The sequence below is a fragment of the Musa acuminata genome, chromosome BXJ3-5 (genome assembly GCF_036884655.1).
Source record: "Musa acuminata AAA Group cultivar baxijiao chromosome BXJ3-5, Cavendish_Baxijiao_AAA, whole genome shotgun sequence".
In the NCBI taxonomy this organism is placed as follows: domain Eukaryota; kingdom Viridiplantae; phylum Streptophyta; class Magnoliopsida; order Zingiberales; family Musaceae; genus Musa; species Musa acuminata.
The window spans coordinates 3,465,143-3,484,812 of NC_088353.1; the positions used below are offsets into that span (position 1 = coordinate 3,465,143).

The 19,670-nt window shown below is 38.0% G+C and overlaps 1 protein-coding gene and 1 pseudogene across 1 annotated transcript; both read left to right on the top strand.

Moving 5' to 3' along the window:
• The first annotated feature begins 798 nt into the window (after positions 1 to 798).
• Positions 799 to 7,522, top strand: LOC103984629 (plant UBX domain-containing protein 10). The gene is made up of 4 exons (XM_009402163.3): positions 799 to 1,734; positions 2,373 to 2,543; positions 2,673 to 2,876; positions 7,047 to 7,522. Exons 1-4 carry the CDS (start codon positions 964 to 966, stop codon positions 7,275 to 7,277), a joined length of 1,377 nt encoding a protein of 458 aa, XP_009400438.2. The 5' UTR covers positions 799 to 963; the 3' UTR covers positions 7,278 to 7,522.
• Positions 7,523 to 7,788: 266 nt separating this feature from the next.
• On the top strand, positions 7,789 to 17,808 carry LOC103984628 (alpha-amylase isozyme 3C-like; annotated as a pseudogene).
• Positions 17,809 to 19,670: the final 1,862 nt, after the last annotated feature.

The following is a 19,670-nucleotide window of genomic DNA, read 5'->3' on the forward strand; positions in this document are numbered from 1 at the left end:
ATCACCTGAATTTTAACAGTCAAACTGTTCATGGTGATGTGTTTTCCGTCTGATACATACAAGTGCTTAATTGCTTAGAGCATATGTTCAAATTCACCAAGATATGGTTGAAGCTGTCTCCCGCAGATGCTCCCACCAAGATATGGCAGCCTAGTTACTATTCTAAATGATGTTGACAATTGAAGTTGAACACAGGAGGTCTTACATTCTGAATCTGTGCCCTTTTCATTGTAATGAAACACAGATGAGATCTCATGAAGCTAATCGATCTGTGTATGGCACGAAGGTTTCAAGTTCTAACTATTAATACACGTATACAAATCACAGAATACTGTTCGAAAAAGGTGAGTGGATCGCATGATGAAAACATGGTACAAATCGGTTAATGCTGCTGCATTGCACTGCCTCAAACCTACTGCCTTTTTCTGGGGTGGACGTAAACCAATTAGTGGGATTTGCCTCATGACCAACATGGTGATGACACCATAAGATTTCTTGTTTCCAATTAAATCCCTTGTGCTAATTGAAACAGCAACAAACTCTCTTCCTATTTCTATCTTACTAACGACTTGCTTTTCGGTTGGAATAAGTAATTGGTCTAGAAGTGGGCTCCACTGAGCATCCTCACATTTGTTCTCGAGGCCGGTAGGTGGGGCGAGCAACCCACAAACGAGTAGGTGGCATTCTTGCCATTGATGCAAGCAGATTCGGGTACGGATACAACCCGAAACTAACCCGTTTTGCATGCAAGCGGCTGCCGGATCCATCTTTATAATTGCATCCGAAGCCACCCGCTAGGAGAAAGGAAGAAAAGGAGACGAAAAGAGAAACCCAGAACAGAGACGGACGAGTCGAGTCGAGTCTCCCCTTTCTTCCTTCCGCCCGAGAAACCCTAACTCCCGGATAATAGGAAGATTGGGAATCTTTGCGGCTTTGATCTCGACGAAGAAAGAAGCAGCAGCCATGGCGGATGGATTTGAGGACAAATTGGCCTACTTCCAGGCCATCACCGGCCTCGACGATCCCGACCTCTGCACTGAGATCCTTTCCGCCCACAATTGGGATCTCGAACTCGCCATATCCTCCTTCACCTCCCATGCTCCCCCCTCCTCCTCCGATCCACCTGCCGTCGCCGCCGCCGCCGCCGCTCCCGCTCCCACTCCCGCTCCCGCTCCCCCTCCCGGCCTAGCCTGGAAGATCGTCACCCTCCCATTCTACGTCGTCTCCGGTGGCGTCCACCTCGTCACTGGCGCCGTGGGCCTTGGCTTCTGGATCGCCGGCGGCGTCATGTCCCGGACGCTCGGTCTCCTTGGCCTCGCCGCCGCGCCCCGCGGCCAGGAGGGCGACCGCCTGATCCCCCTCTCGGCCTCTGCGGCTGAGGCTGCAGACTTCGTTGCCGCCTTCGAGAGGGACTACGGAGGTGCGGCAGCCGACAGCAAGCCCCACTTTGTACCGGAGGGGTTCATGGACGCCCTCCAGCGGTCCCAGCGGGAGTATAAGCTCATGTTCGTGTACCTGCACTCATCAGAACATCCAGACGTGCCGGCCTTCTGCGAGGGATGCCTGTGCTCGCCTGTCGTTGCTGCTTTTGTGAATGAGAACTTTGTGGCTTGGGGCGGGAGCATAAGGAGGGAGGAGGGTTTCAAGATGAGCAACAGCCTCAAGGCATCGAGGTTCCCCTTCTGTGCCATTGTCATGCCCTCCACCAACCAGAGGATTGTTCTACTTCAGCAGGTGCACCAGTTGTTATTGTTCTTCGTTTTTTTACTTGCCATGTAAATTTATGCATTTGCTTCTGTTTATCTCAAACTTGATAGTATAGATTGGGGGAAGAATTTCCCCTGAAATTACGAACGGATTGTTGTCGTTGTAAGAGAAAATGACACTTTTTTTAATCGCAGTCTGAACGTAGGCCTTCTTTGAGAATGCTTCACATTAAACCATATGACAGATAGTTTGAAGTGTATATTTGTGGCTTATGCTCAAGATCGCTTTCTCACACTTTCTGTTCTAGAAGACTAATATATTCTGACACATTTTAATTCTATGAATGTCAATAATTGACAACAACGTTAATGACAAGCCACAATAAATGTCAATAATTGATGTTAAATTACTTATGTTGGGCCCATTCTCTTTCAAGCACAAAAGGTAGTTGACTTGTTCTTTATCTTATGCTTGTTGGTGCTCGCTAGACCGATGATGTTAAAAGATAGCATGGTTCATAGTTGACTTTTTCTGTTTCAATATTTAAGCATTATGTTTACATGGAATAAAATGCAATTTTTACTTATTTTCTTGTATACATTTGAGTGATGCCACAATTTTTTCAATGTCTTTCCAGTTGTTGCCTCTTATACTACACTTTGCAGATTGAGGGCCCAAAGTCTCCTGAAGAAATGCTTACTATTCTTCAACGTGTGATAGAAGAGTGTGCTCCTTCATTAGTTGCAGCAAGACTTGATGCAGAAGAGCGACGAAACAATCAACAGTTACGAGAGGAGCAAGATGCTGCATATAGAGCAGCACTTGAAGCGGATCAAGTATGTTGTGTCTTTGGTCCAATGTCTGATTCTATGAATCTGGGGATATCATAAGCAATGCTGTTTTGCCACATATATCTTTGTAAATCTTGCTTGCATCTAAACACTATAAATCTTTTATGAAACCAGGCTAGAGAGCGTCAGACGATTGAAGAAGAGGAGAGGTTGAAGAGGGAAGCTGAAGAGGCTGAAAGGAAGCGTAAAGAGGAAGAGGAGGCCTTGGAAAGAGCAGCTCGTGAAGCTGCTGATAAAGAAGCTGCTCTTGCTAGAAGGCGGCAAGAGAAAGCAATGTCACTTGGTGTTGAGCCTGATAAAGGACCGGATGTCACCCAAGTAAGTATTGTGTAGCTATTTAGTGCCTGGATTTATGTGTTAATTTTTTTTTTTGCCGACTTGATTATTGGTACATTCATATGTCATAAAAATGGTACAATTAATCAATGTCTAGAATAAACTATTGCAAGATGCCTTTTTCAAATTGTTACTCCTACCTTTGGAATAGTGATGCTAGAACCTGTTAAACACAATACTTTTGACATTTTTTATATAATAGTGTGCTGCAAGGTATTAGAGAGAGAATTTTCTTACTGTGTATGTTGAACTTGTTTTACTTTTAAGCGATTATTATATTAGAAACAAAATCTATTTGTTCTCACCTTACAACATGTTTCTCGTTGATGCGAGCACTATTACAATGGATACAAGAGCAAGTAGCATGTGACTGGAAATCCCAGTGCTGCTCATATAATGTTTTGGTCAAACAGGACTGGTGATCGGAGAAACTAAAAGCAAACAAAAGAAAGAGAAAATTTAAATTTATGCTAATATTATGATTCTTGCCTAATCCATCATAAAAGTATTTTGCTTGGTTATTGTCATGTATCTTTTAGGAATTTTACCAATATAGTTGTCCAGAAGATCTCAAATGAAAGAAAGCAGAAAAAGGAATAAAACAAATGATTACTTATTGGATAATTATCCTTTCTGTTTACTGGACTTTAGAAACCTGTAAAAGGTGATGCTAAATGTAGTGGATTTGTCTGCCAGCAGTTGGTATACATATATATTTTCAATAGGTTGGTATCACTTTATGAGGTTCTTATCCAGTAGTTTTCTAATGAAATTCATAATGTCCAATTAAAAGCATGATGTTTCAATCGATGCTAGTATGCAGTTCCCAGGCATCTGAAAAGTTGGTTATTTGTTTCCAGCTAGATATAGGAGCCTTCATTTTGCTTTTTTATGAATTCATTGCTGATGGAGATTGGTCAGTGTAGAACATTTTATGTTTTTTTTAGTTATTTGAGCTTTTTTGAGAATATAGTTAATTATAAACTAATTTAAACTGGTCTAACCTTGATGGGAGTATACACTACTGACTTTTTTGAAAAGGAAATTTCTTGAGCATAATTGAAATTTATGTTGAACATATATGAAATAGTTTGAGAAATTTGGTGAGTTTCTGGAACATAAATAGACCTATCTTGTAAAAGGAAAGGTTATGAGAACATCTACATATTAGCTCTAATATAGCTGTCACTATCCTATGCATTGAAATGGAACATAATGATGGTAATCATCTAGTGGAGTCAGATATTAGGAATTGTTGGAAGCTAGTAGGTCGTATGGAGTATCACTAGATGTGAAGAAGGCCAGTATTACAGAACAGATAGGACTGAAACTTCCTGGGTCAATCAAGTCAAGGTTCAACAGTTTATAGAAGACGCTTAATATGCACGATGGACCATTAATAAGCCCAAACTCAGTGTCAATCATCCATACAAACTGTTCATACAGTCTACCTGTTTTTTCAATGGTGTTTCGGTGGTTTTCAGCAGTTTCCTATGCCTGTCTATTGGAAAAATAATCATGTAAATACCTTGACTAGTCTACCAAACTCCTTTGAGTCATTTGGTAACATTGCTTGTTTCCTACTATTTCTTGTTTAGCACAACAAAAAAATCTCTGCCAGAAATAAATTGAGTAGATCTTTGTAATTATTTTTTGTTGTTTGATTATCTTGAAAGAAATGTACATATCCAGTTAATGTGCATATTAACCTTGGATATAATGTAGTTATTGTTCCAAATGTGTGGACTGCATCATCAACTTTGGTTAATAGCAACTGCATAATGGGTTGGGATACTCGATAAGGAGGGGATAGGAGAAGAATCATTAGATGGGACATGCAGAAAGTAAGGGCACATTTGAGGGTCTTGTACAGTTCTGCAATCAAGCATGAGTATTTGGAAGTTAAAAAAATCAGAAGGTTTGTACATAGCCATTTTGGTGAAGAGAAGAACTCATTAGGTCAGAGCGTTGGAAATAATAATAGGTAAGAGTAGCAATCAATATTATAGTAAGCAGGCTAACTAGGAGCAGGGAAGAGCACTACTGAAAGGACTCAAGATGCTTTTGAGTGTGCTGGTTTTGAGCAACAATATCTTGATGCAGCCCAATCAACTGTCTTAATAAGTCTATTCTAGAGTTAATACAAGTCATAATTTCTTTGAGTTTTTGAATCAAGTTATATGTTTATTTTAGTTGATTTTTTATCTTAAAAAAGATCTTTGTCATATTCTAATTGGTGGTCTTACTAGTGTTAATCATGAGTCTTATTTGTTTGGCTTTAGATAGGACTTGGAGTCTACTATAGGATAGGATTTAGTTTATCTTTCTTTTTAAGTTGTCCTAGGTCTCAGGAGACTGCAATAAATAGTGAATTAAGTTGTGTTTTTGAAATTTGTTATTTAAAAATTTATTGTGTTTGCTTGTTGGCAACTGATCTTCCTCTTATCTTTTATTTTCACATTCTTCTTCTATACTCCTATTCTTTCCCTCTTTTCCACCATCAGATTTGTGCTGCACCAGATCTTTGTGCCAAAATCTTGTTATGATATGCTTCAAAGTGATATCTGTTACTACAACATCATAATTCCCTTCCTGTCCATCTCCAGTTTTTGATATGTATGTCTATGCAAAACAAGTTATGCTCGTTAAAAATCTATATAATACTTCACATACATAATGATTTTTTTTTTAAAATTAATGAAATAGTTGTCTTGCATCTCTTGCTCCTCTAAGGGAGGTGCTGCGGTGACATGGTAAGGTCGATTTTTTTTCGTGTCATGGAAACAACCACTCAGTTTGTAAGGGGTAATGTAGCAAATATTGACCTCCCCAGATCTTGCATTCTTGAAAACCTTATGCACCACAATGTCCCTTTTTTTTCTTGCCCTTTGTACTAAGTCTTTTTCTATGTTTCCATAAAGGCACTCATTTGTAACTATCAAATTATCATAAAACAGTTGCCTCTTTATTTTCTTTTTCTTAGCAATTTCTTATGGTGTTTGAAAGAGATTATGTAACCGAAGTTAGTGGTTTTTTATCCTCCTTAACATTTCTTGGAGAATTGCAGAGAGGTTGGTAAGAGCATTGCTTTTACCTCTCCACTTCCTTGCCTTGAGGGCTGCATGCTGAGTGAAGTTTGAATTAGTTGGTAATTTAAATTACTGAAGTAGTTGGATAAAATAATGACACAATCCATCAATGTTACTACTTAAACATGTACAAAATGTTTGTCTTTTAAATGTTTGTTATTAGGTGAATAAATAAGTAGTTAGTAGAAATTTTAAGGTTGATTTGAAGACTTTATTTAGTCATTCTTTACTGGGTCTTGAGTTTCATCTATCATTGGGATTGATTGATCCCAATTCAAGCACCATCTGAGTTTAGGTTTTTTTGACTGAATTTGCTGAATATGGTCAATTGAAACATTGGCTGAAACCTTGATTATGTTGATACTTTCCATTGAAGTTTCTATTTCAATCTCTTCCTAAGACCATGAATTCAACCAACCTGAATAGATCTAAACTGCTAAAACCTGACCAGAAACGTGAGACCGTTTAAACCACCAAAATCAAATCACTTTCTGGGTTGTGAAAACCAAAATTTATGTGATCAAATTATGATTGATCATGTGATGTTTGGAAAAGTTACTTGTCTAATTTATTTGAAACCTGTACAGGCAAGTGCGGTACCTGCCGTACTGTCCCATGCCCATCCTTGTAGATGCCCGGTACATGCTGGCATATTCAGAGAAATTGATGTGTGTCAAAAGTAATAGTTTATTCTAAGCTATGACATATGATACATGATATCTATATAGTGGCATGATATATATATATATATATATATATATATATATATATATATATATTCATGCTGTCAGATTATGCCATACTACATAGGGTGCCTTGCTTGGAACATTTTCTGTCTCCTATTTCTTAGTTTGTATTGAACCTTCTGGTTTTGGTAAATAGTTTGTTTAGAACTTTCAGTCCAACTATAATTCATTTAGAATATCGAGTTCTAGATTAAATGCTGCTGTTAAATGCTGATATGTTTGGTTTTCTGCATGCACCTCTGTAAGCAGTACTTGAACTGCCCATATCAAATCAATTTTGACAATAAATCTGATGCGGAAGTTGCATTTGTTATTAGGTCCTTGTTCGATTCCCGACTGGAGAGCGCAAGGAAAGGAGGTTCAATAGTTCGGCTACAATTAGCGCTTTATATGACTATGTTGATTCATTAGAGTGCTTGAAAGCTGAAAACTACACACTGGTCTCGAATTTTCCCCGCGTTTCCTATGGTCCAGAAAAGCATTCATTGACACTCAAGGAAGCAGGTTTGCATCCACAGGCAAGTCTTTTTGTTGAGATCCACTCATGAGAGTTTAAGCTATCGAGAAGATGAGATCCTGATCATCAAGCCTTGGAACTCTGATATGGCCTGTAGATACATCTTTTCCTTCTAAACAAAGGAAAGGGAAACTCCATCTTTATGAACGATCACTCAAAATGTATTGTAGGTCATATTCCTCGCTGTTAAATATGATCCTTAACGATGAATTAGTTTCTATATTTTTCCGTCAGTAACAATAAATTTTGGTATCAGGGCCGTGTGTTTCAATTCAATCAGCTTTCTGCTCTATTGTAAAATTAACAGCCCTTTTATATTTTTTTGATGCATCGGTAATCTCTATCGTAAATTTAACATCCCTTCTCTATGGAGATTTTAATTGTTGCTTGGGCAACAATCGAAGATGCAATTCCACTTCACTAAATATGGTCACGCTTACTTTTAGATCCGTGTTGTCTCTGCTGAGACACCGATCATTAACGTATCTCAACCGTTCATATGGATCCGAATCCGAATGCGCCATGCGTTTATGTGGCCACACACCCAAAAAAACAATGGAGCTCATGTCACGTGATACGCGATCAGCCGACCCTTTTCTAGAAACTTCACTTGCCGATCTTTCTCAATTGCCTCTTCCGTCGAGGGTTGTTGACGGTTCCGAGATCGTCTGCCATTTTATGGTTTCTTGTTTCATTTCTTGGCTTGGATGATGGCAGGGATCGACGCCGACGACGAGCGCCGATCTCGAGGTATCCAACCCTCACCGGGCTTCTTGCTTTCGCATGGAAGCGATTGCCTTGGACTCTGACCCTAACTATCCGTTCTCTTCCCTCTCAGTCTTTGTCGCATTCTTTTGTCAAGAGTTCTTGAGGATTTTGAGATTTGTTCTGTTTATTTGTTTTCTTTGGTCGGATCATTCTCATGGTATTAACCCTACGTCATCGAGTTCTTCTTCACGTGAGCGGTTTCTTTGTTTGATTTGTTGGCTTCGATGATCGCAGCGACCGAAGCCAACATATTTAGCAGTGCTGATGTCTCTGCTGCCTGCTTCTTTATCGAAGCGATCGCTTGGAATCCGGCCCTAACTATACTAATTCTGCCCGCTAAATCTTTATGCCTTGTTTGTCTTGAGTTCTTGAGGCTTTCGAGATCTGTTATTGTATGTTTGTTTGTTTTCTTTGATCGGATCCTTCTCAGGGTATTAACCCTTCACGTAAGTGGTTAATTTGTTTGATTTCTTGGCTTGGTTGATTCTCTCTGCTGCCTGACTCTGGCCCTAGCTTTCCCATATCTTCCCTCTCGATCTTTATCGCGTTCCTTCTTGAGGGTTTTGAGATATGTTCTTGTGTGTTTGTTTATTTTCTTTGATCGGGTCATTTTCATGGTATCAACCCTTCGTCACCGCCTACTACTTGACGTAAGCGGTTATTTGGTAGCCCTTTGTTTTCCAATCTCTTCTTGATTCTTATCTTGCTAGGCCTTTATAATGTACAGAGATTCGTTCGTCCATGGTTGTGTTTGTTTATAGGATTATGTGCCGTCCGAGGGATTATTGCGCGCAATCTGGTTTTGAATCTAACATATAATGCTTTCTTCTATGAATTTGCGATGAGCTAAGGACGGTCTTTTCTGTTGAGCCTGTTTGACGTATAATATTTGTAGTTTATGTTGTTGAGGTAGTATTTTGATTATTGTTTTGTTGTCTTCATTTTGCCTGTGAGATCTTTCCATTTTAAATAGATGTTATATAAAATTGAATATCTGTGATAATCCTTACATTAAATATACGGAGGTATATTTAACGGGCACGTGATATTTGTGAAATTGGGAGGCGTACATCGGAATTTGGTGGATCTTTGACTTCTTCTGTAACCTTCTTGAGTACGTGTTTTCGTTGATTCATTTTTTAATTTGGTTGAGTGGCCCGTGAAGAGTGTTTTTTGTGGGCGAATCGAGGTTTCTTGTTCTTTTCGTGGGATCGGATGATCTTGTCGTATCGAATTTTCTTGCTTGGGTTGATTAGGGTCCGATGGTCCCCTTCTCTTTGCCTTTCCATTTTTTTGGGTAAACGAAGTGTATAAATTCCTTATTGGCTTTACGTTTCCTTGTTCTTGAGTTAGGTTGTTCTCCAAGTTAAGCTTTGATCTGTAATATAGTGATAATTCTATATGCTCTTTTGCTCTTCCTCGTGCAGGGTTAATTTAGGGAGGATCATAGCCCTGATCCATCACTGATTTTTTGCTGAAATCATGAAAAATTAATTACTAATAAATCATATTTTGCTTCCTGATTTGTCAATCCACAACATCATCTGTTCATTTTGGGTTGCAACAGTCATTTGCTGGTGACTTTGAGTTGATCATGATGAAAACACATGAACGTGCTGCAAATTTTGCGCTTTTAGGTATGATGCATTTTTCTCATTCTCTAGCTCATGCTGCTTTAGCCTTTTAGTTTAGATAATTCGGTTTCATTTACATGTGTGCCCACATTGATGTTCTCGTTGGTTGATCAGGCATCTCTTTCATTTTAATGAAACAATTTTATCTGTTTGATTAATGGCATAGAAGAAATATTATATGTTTTTACCTGAATTGAACTATTTCGATCTGTAGAAATTGGTTTTTTTGGTGATATGCTGCTTCAAATAAATTTCAATATTTACTTGTTTGTCAACTGATTGAATGTCATTTTTTACTTCTTGAAAGCCATGATAACCATAAGCTTCATAGACATGGAATTGATTCAAGCATGAGATTCTATTTACTGTTTTGGTATCAGTTTCAATGATTGATTGACCGGTACTATTTTGTAATACTGTAGAAGACAAAAATGCATCAATGAAAAATATAAATATGAAAACTAGCAGGAAAGAAGAACAGTTGGGGCATTACTGTGATTTTGTGGGTAATTAACGAAAAAAGTAATCTTGTTTTGATGCTGTCATAGTTGATTTATTGACTATTTGTTTCAGTAATCATCTGATTTAATGTGTCATGGATGCTTGCGGCATTACTGTGATTTTGTGGGTAACATGCATGATGGCCTTCTGTGGAGCTCTTTCTGGTATTGGCAAGATTATTCCCCCAAAAACAACGCTATATCGAATCAAGGTCGGAGTCTCTTAAGAGCTCTTTCTGCCAAAACCCATTGTGGGGAATTGGAAAGGCATACCAGAGAGCATGAGAATTGGCATCTATCAGTGACAAAGGCCTTTGGTTTCGGGGGATTATTATGCCATGTTACTGGAGCTGGTGGTTCTCACTGATGCTTTTCAGTTAAGAATATGAGGGTCCGCGAAAAGGATATGCATGTGATGCACATGTGGAGTGGAATCATTTGTAAAGCAAGAAATGACTGGGAGCAATTCATATCTTATCAATGTTACTATGTGATGCAAATAGTTGTGGATTTTTGGCCCACAAATCATCTCTAGTGTCGACCAAAAGAAAAATAACTCATATCTTTACGTCACGTGGAGATGCATGCATGCATTTGAAATTTGGCTCTTAGATGCATGCATTCAATTCTAACACTCGTTTGGCTTTCAGATGCATGCATTCAATTCTCCATGCTTGTAGAGCTTTCAGATGAGCCTGTAGAGCTTTCAGATGCATGCATTCAATTCTAACACTCGTTTGGCTTTCAGATGAGCCTGTAGAGCTTCACCTGCTGGCATTAATTTCTCCATGCTATCTCAAGTTCTTAAAGTGTTTGGATCATTGGATCCATCCCTGCTTTCTGTTTCTGTATGCATGCCACTGGATTTGGCTGCAATTGAACTGCAACATACATGCAAGCCACCTTGGAATGCTTGAAAGCGGGGGCTGAATCATTTGACCACACTGTACATTGCTCAGGTGGGAGAAGAATGGCGACAGGATTAAAATATATTCAAGTCAACACATGTATCATTAACTAAAGCCTAATGATTCCAAAAGCACATGGTGGAGGACGATCTCACCATTTCTTGGATGTTCTCCCTCGTCAATTCTAACACTCAAAAGAAGAGACTATGATTAATCATACCAATTGTAAACCAAAAAAAAGGAAATACTCTGATTATTGCGAAGAATTTGCATTTATTCAAAATTATTTTAAGAGAAGATGTTAGTGTATTGTTGGAATAAGCTAACACTAATAATCTTCATTAACGAATCAAAAGGGAAGCTTTCCGTAAGTACGTACTACTACTCAATCATGCATGCATGCATAAGGTCGATTGACACCATGCAATATACTAATCGTTTGACTTGAGAGAAAAAAAGGGGAGGGATTAAATAACATGGTTTATGTCTCCTCTCAGATGGCCTCATCGACGCCAATGATCAAAGTAATAATGCATCTCAATATCACGGTCGATTTCTCCATTATTGACTACACCAACACTCAACATTATGAATCTTATCTATACCTCTCTCTTACAACTCATGCTGCTTCATCGTATATACACAACTTAATTTGTCTCAGACCCAATTTCCCGGTCAAGCTTCTCTATTTCTCTAAAGAAAGTACTCATCTCAGAATCAATAGGTTGGGACGGACAAATCACAAGATGAAAAGGAGTTGTCAGCAAAGATATGCTCGACTGCACATATTATTTTGTCATGAAACCATGGAAAGGGACAGGAGAAACGTGCATGTAACAACATCTAAGAGGAGCACAAAATAATCACATCAAAGTGGAGGGAACGGGCGCCACCCAGCCCGTTGACCCATGAAACCAAGCTGGTTTTGGAGGCAATCATTGAAGAACTGAGTCGAACGAGGAGTAGGAACTCGATGTTCCTCCCATCAAATGTATGGAAGTGGAACGTCGGTGGTGTGGTTGTTGACTAGAACGAGAAAGAGGAGAAGCTTAAAAGAGATAGTTAAGAGCGTTTCTTTTAATTATGCATTTAGCTAGATCCAAACAGAAGAGCGGATCAGCTCATGTCTCCTGGGCCTGTCGATCTCGATCCGTAATCATCGAATGAAATGATCCGACCCATTTAATTTGACTGGCGGAATTATGGGTCGAGTATACAGACCCGCTAGCAAGTCGGGTCGGATCTAAACACAACTTTAAACGTTTTATTTAGGAGGGCTGAGGCAGTGAATAGGGTTTCTGTGAAATATTTAGCTTGTTTGGGGATCTAAACACAACTTTTAATGATTAGTTGGTCTTCATACTTGTGTCATTATCCTAAATTAGGTTTGCTGTGAAATATTTAGCTTGTTTGGGGAAACAATCAAAGATCATACGAGGTTGTTTCTCGTTTGAGAGATGCATTGCATGTGCTTGAGCTGTCCGAGATGTCTAGGGTTTGATATGTTTTTGTGGTGTATGGTGACTTGTTATTTTGTTTCTTTTCATGTAGATATCTGTTTATAATTCGTTTGCATCCTCTTTTTTTATTGTTCTGAAAGTGAAATCACTTGGTCCTTGGATGTTTCTGCTTCTGTTTCTTGTCGTTCCGAACTTGGCTCAGTCCCAGATACTCTTCCAGGTAGAGATAAACAGATCCATTTCTTTCCTTTGTCCTTCATCGCGTTTACAGTAAGAGAAACGAATACGTTGCAGGGCTTCAACTGGGAGTCGTGGAGGCAGCAAGGCGGCTGGTATAACTTCTTGAAAGACAAAGTCGCTGATATAGCCAACGCTGGAGTCACCCACGTCTGGCTGCCTCCGCCCTCGCACTCTGTCGGCGTTCAAGGTCGTTCCGTGATTCGTATTTGCCGTCGTGATCACTCTCACATGTTGACCGAGTTGGCCTTGGTCTAAACTATTCTGAGACTTCTCCTCTCAGGTTACATGCCGGGCCTCCAAGTATGGGAATCAGGATGAGTTGAAGGCGCTGATCGGCGCTTTCCATGACAAGGGAGTCAAATGCGTGGCCGACATCGTCATCAACCATCGTTGCGCAGACAAGCAAGACGAGAGATGCATATAGTGCATCTTCGAAGGCGGAACCGATGATGCCCGCCTCAACTGGGGTCCACACATGATCTGTAGGGACGACACACAGTACTCCGACGGCACCGGCAACCTCGACACCGGCGAGGGCTTCGCGGCGGCTCCCGACATCGACCACCTCAACACGCAGGTCCAGCGTGAGCTCACGGACTGGCTGAATTGGCTCAAGACTGACATCGGCTTCGACGGGTGGAGGCTCGACTTTGCCAAGGGTTACTCCTCAAGCATCGCCAAGATCTACGTCGAACAGACACAGCCAAACTTCGTGGTGGCTGAGATCTGGAGTTCATTAGCTTACGGAAACGATGGGAAGCCAGCATACGATCAGAATGGCAACCGCCAAGGGCTGGTTAATTGGGTTCAGCAGGTCGGAGGCCCAGCGACGGCCTTCGATTTCACCACAAAGGGAATACTACAAGCTGCCGTGGAAGGTGAACTGTGGAGGATGCGTGATCCCCAGGGGAAGGCGCCCGGCATGATGGGGTGGTGGCTGGAGAAGGCTGTCACCTTCGTCGACAACCACGATACCGGTTCGACGCAAAGGTTGTGGCCTTTTCCTTCTGATAAGGTCATGCAAGGCTACGCTTATATACTCACGCATCCGGGAGTCCCTTCCATCGTAAATATGCTTCTACCTAACATTCGATTCAAATAGTTTCATAGCCTGACGATTATATGTTCGTGCGTGCAGTTCTACGACCACATGTTCGACTGGGGATTGAAGGAGAAGATAACTCGGTTGGCTAAAACCAGAACACGAAATGGAATTCATTCGGGTAGCGCTCTCAACATTCTGGCCTCTGATGCTGACCTCTACATGGCAATGATCGATGGAAAGATATTGACAAAGCTAGGCTCGAGATACGACGTGGGGAATCTCGTTCCTTCCAACTTCCACGTCGTTGCCTCTGGCAATGACTATTGCGTGTGGGAGAAGAGATGAAGACGATGATGATGAATCATGGAAGAGACTTTTCGCTTCTCTTTCGTTAACGTTTCTCATCTTTGTAAGTCTATTTTAGTGTGAAAGCTTGGGTGCTGTTGTTAGCTTTAGAAAAAAGATGGTTTCATTGTGATATTAAATGGAATCATGTTTACATGCAATCCATCTATTTCTTTGGAGCACCATAGATAGTTTTTTTCGCTATGAAATGCTTATAAACTTGGTAGTAACATATGTGACATCAGAACCCTTTTTTTTCTACAATAATATATTATAAAATTTTGGTAAAGAGTTATCGAAAATATGATAAGACTTAAAACAACTATCTCAAAAAATCAATTTGATTTTATGCTCGAAAGATCAAACATAAAAACTATTTATTTATTAAAACAATTAATGAAAAAGTATAGAGAGAAAAAAAAAAAAATTGCATATGAGCTTTATCATGGTTCGCCTTACTAGTCTGTATCGATGTATCGATTAGTTATGAGTACAATACATATCGAGCCATACCAACTTGTACCGAGTGTACCAACACATGGTACATAGGGAAATGTCGATATACTGCCCGTATCGATCTCCTGTCAGACCTTTATATACTACTCATATCGAATAATATGCTACGGTACGATGAACATTGGCTTTTATTGACTTATAGAAAGCCTGTGATAGGGTTCTTAGAGATTTATTATGGTGAGTTTTAGAAAAGAAATGTATATTCACTAATTATATTGATATTATTAAAGATATGTATAATAATATAACTACTGGTATTAGAACTATAGAAAGTGTGTCTAGTGAATTTATTATTAATATAAGATTACGTTAAAGATTCTCATTAAGTTCCTATCTTTTCACATTGATAATGGATAAACTTACTAGTCATTTACATAATAAACCTCTCCAGTAAATGTTATTTACTGATGATATTATCCTAGTTGATGAGAGCCTAAGTGAAATTGATTATAAACTTGAACTACGAAGATATGGAGAGATCGATGAAGACATTATTCATTGAATAACAACATTATGGTTAAAACGACAAGGGGCATTAAGAGTCTTGTGTAATAATCGAATACCTTTGAGATTAGAAGAAAAGTTTTATAAAGTAGTTGTGAAACCAACAATACTTTATGAATCTGAATGCTGGGCAATTAAGAAATAACATATATAAAAAGTTTGTGTTGCTGAGGTGAGAATATTAAGATGAATGTGTGTAGTTACTATGAAAGATTAGAAAAGAAATATTTTTATTTATGAACAATTAGTAACGTCTCGATTGAGAATAAGATGAGAGAAAATCATTTAAGATGGTATGAACATGTGCTTAGGAGACCTCTAGATGTAGTAGTTCGAAGAGGTGAAATGATTAATGTTAGTGATACGAGGAAAGATAGATGAATATCTAAAATGATTTTACTAAAAATTATAAATAAAGATTTAAATATCTTAAAATTAACTAAATATATGATTTTTTACAAATCTCAATTATGATAAAAGATCTATGTAGCCGACCCCAAATAGTTGGGATTTACGACTTTGTTGTTGTAATAACAATCTGCATTTTGATGAATGATAAATGCTCACAAATAAACATGTTAGATAACTAACAATTGTTGTTACATGTGTTGTACAAAATATATTATTGATATACATACAGTTAGATCACATTGTAGGCATTAGAGTATCAGGAAGCAGATATATAAAAAGAGATGTGTAAACAATTGATATGTTTTCTTGTACTTGCAAAAACAGATGTTTGTTTTTGTGTTTGCATTTTTTTATTCTGATATCCTTTTATTGTTGTATTTTGCTTAATGGTTTCTTTTGTTTCATATGCTTCTAGTGGGGAGTTGCATACAAAGTTTATGGTGAAGAAGATTAGAGGATTGCCCTAGAGGTAGTATTCTACAATATTTATCTTTATATTTAATTTGCATTCGATATGAATTTTCATTTTTGGTAAAATACACATTCCATTAGCTTGGGCTCTTCTTATTAGATTGAGTTAGACATTATATCAAATGTAAGTTTTAACAACTACAGTTAGACATTATAACAGTATTGTGTCCGACTGTAACCACACAGATTAATTCCTTCTTGCACGAGTAGCTATTATGAGGTTGAATTTTCTCTATGCTAATTAGTCTAGTATTGATATCAAAGGATGTGTTTGCTTATAGTAAATTATATTTTTGAAACACATGCTTCACCATTTTTTTTAATCTTGTGTAGGGTTTGGTGTACAAAGAAAACAAAAGTTAGTTTTCGGATTTTTTTTAAGCTTCTCATGTAGTAAGCCTTGTGGTCATCACCATTATTGGCCTTTACATTATTGTTGTTGTCATCACTATATCACTACAATGATAAATCCTACCATTGCTCCTGTCATTGTTGGCTCCTAGGTTTGCAATACCGAATGATACCGCCCGTATCAGATGATACGTAATGGTCCGTCAGCAGATCGGTACAAGGACTGTCCACTACTGAGCGGCATCATCGATTGAGGTGTTATCGTCGTTGATTGAGGCGTTATCGTCGACGGTGACCGAGGGAGAAGAAAGAAGAGGAAAAAGTGAAAGAAAGAAATAGGAAAAAAAGGGAGAACATGAAGATCGTCGCTCTCCTCCTCAAAAATTCAATTATCCTTGGTTATATATGATTAAGATCCATCATCAATAATAGAAACGAAGCCATATCTTAGAGATCTAGTAGTACTTAGAAAAAAATCTCTAATATATAGTTTTAATCACACCGTCCCATGCTTGTAATGCATATCTTTAATATTATAATTAAGAGCATAAAAAATTAGCTTGTTAAGACTGACCTTCCTGAATTGGTAGTCCAAATTATCAATTTTTTTTTTTTATGTTTCATCGGCGTCTTCCTGTGATCCATTTTGACTCCTTCAAGTAACATCTGTCAGTTTATTATTTTGCTTTTGTTTCTCATGACATTATAATGACTCTTAACAATTTCCCCCCATTGGTTTTTCCATACCTTCATTTTCTGCTACGAGTATCACCATAGCATATCCTCGTCAAAACATATGATCAACATAATTCACCATCCATCAGTTCTTTTGAAAACCTCAATCAAAAGCATCATTGCCAATCCTTTAATTTGATCCCCACTTATGGCCTCGTTATTTCTCTGCATATCACAGCACTCACTGGATTAACCTCAGTCTATTACATGATTACTGGATAGGCATATCAAACCTGGCATGTGACATGGTGTTATGACTGTTTGGAATACAATCAGTCTCATGCAAAGGACTTTGTGCTGTATCAATAGCTCTATCGTTCCATAAACATATCCTACATTTGATCTTCTTCACATATTAGATTGCCTCCTCAACATCCAGGATAGGCATCATTTTGTTGCACACCAACCCCAAAAAGTTGAGACATTATAGATTATTGTTGTTATCCTTGTATATCATCTTTAAATAAGAAATGATCAATTCAGCATTTGTTCTAGAGATTGTATTTCTGCAATTGCCAACGGAAAATATGACTAATTTTGGCAATATTCTCAAGCACTATTTATCTGAATTATGATTATGGTCCTAACATTTACCTTCTCAAGCACTAATTTTGGCAATATTCTCAAGCACTATTTAATTTTGGCAATAAAAACTAAGAATTGTTTTTGTTGTTTCTTACATCAGTGTTGTATGGTTAAGTGAAATGCCATCAAAGATTCGATATCAAATTAGCTGGAAACTGGATTTTCCTTTCTTTTTTTTTTTTTGTGCTTCCGCTTCTCTCCTTGCCTTAAGGGCCAAGTTCATGTTGCTTTAGGACTCTCTTTGTATAAAGAGGTAGTTCTTCTATTATCCTTCTTAGGACATTCTCGGAGTCTCTTAGGTAGAAAAGGGGACAAGCATCTGTTGAACTTTAGAATCAACCCCTAAGTTTAATGTGAGCATGGACCAGCTCAGAAACCTAGATATGTCATCAATGCTAAGCCATTATGATAGTCCTTTTGCTTCTGAAATGGTGATAGAAGAATCATCTTACTTTAGGTTGTCATGATGGTCGTCAATTTGTTGCAAAGATTTTGATCAAGACATGTGTAATCTGTTGTAAATATTTATATTTTTTCGAATCATGAGGGAGAATGATTCAATAGAAGGGAATTGAATCTGAGGATTCTCTAATAATGCAATCATGGAAAATGTTATGTAAAGGACTCATTTTGAAGGGAATATTTGATCTTTTATAAATTATAAATTGTGATTTATTTATCATGATCCCTAACCTCTCTATCCATCTCTGGCTATCCGACGGTGCTTTAGTTTATATTTAGTCATTGAAGATACGAGTTTAAACATTCTTTGATTTGGGAAGTCATAGAAGCCACATTGGACTGTTTTGTTTGATTATGTACCCCACATTTAGCAGATTAATATGAGTAGGAATTGCTAGCTGGTGGCATATGTTATAACAATTTGAAGGGGTAAAAGAAAACAAAGAAAAGCTTGTACATAAAGTTGCTATCTTTGATAAAATGTTTTACAGTTTTGCTTTGTGTTATGATTTTATATATGATTAATCATAAAAAGGTGTTGATAATTCTTTTCTTTAAGATAATCATATGCCGCAAATAGAACTACAATAACTAATTAATGCTTTTTTGTAATATTATAAGATTTATGCCTTTTTGAGTATATGATGATTTGTCTTCTTTATCTGTTCCTTCGAGAGCTGTGATGGTCCATATATCCTGGTGGTTTGGCTGACCTCCCATCTGTTAAGTGTGTCATTGTTGCTGCTGACAATTCAACTGCTTTTGTTAAGTATTAAAATGCATCTGTGTTTGTAACAATTATCTACAGTTCACCATTAGGAAGCTTTTTTGTAATGAGAAACACATTCATGCCTTTGAGTTGCCTCCGTTTAAGCCAGCATGCCTTCTGGATTTTCAGGCTAAGGAATTAGGCTTTGGTAGTTCTTTTCCCTGCGGTTTGTTTTAACACTAATGCAAATATTTAGTGTTGTGTTAAACTCATATCACGTCCTAGACACATCACAACATGGAATCTTTTTGTGAACTTTGGTAATTCGCGTGATCATTACTAAATTTTGCACCTTTGAGAACATTTGGATACTACGATTATCCTTTTTTGTTCTCCAATTGGTCATGTTGATTCAGGTTTCCAACAGTCATCACTACTATCATTCTTCTCACTACATCTTAGTCATGTTACAACATAATTTTTTCTAATTCAAAAAATTCTGAGAAACAAAATATGTTTAACGTTTATGCCTTTTATTTGATGATTTTATCTTTTATATCTTTTCTTTCAAGAGCTGAGGTGGTCGATGCACTTGAGTTGTCTCCTTAGGCAGCAAAAAAAGTCTCAGAAATAAAAAATATTATTAAAACATTAACCAACAACGAAAATCTTTTGAAACGTTGAATATAAAAGTTTGAAAAAAAATCTTAAAACCTGATAATCTTACTCGTTATCTTTATAAAACATGAAAAATCGGGAAAAATGGCAAAAAAAGGGGAA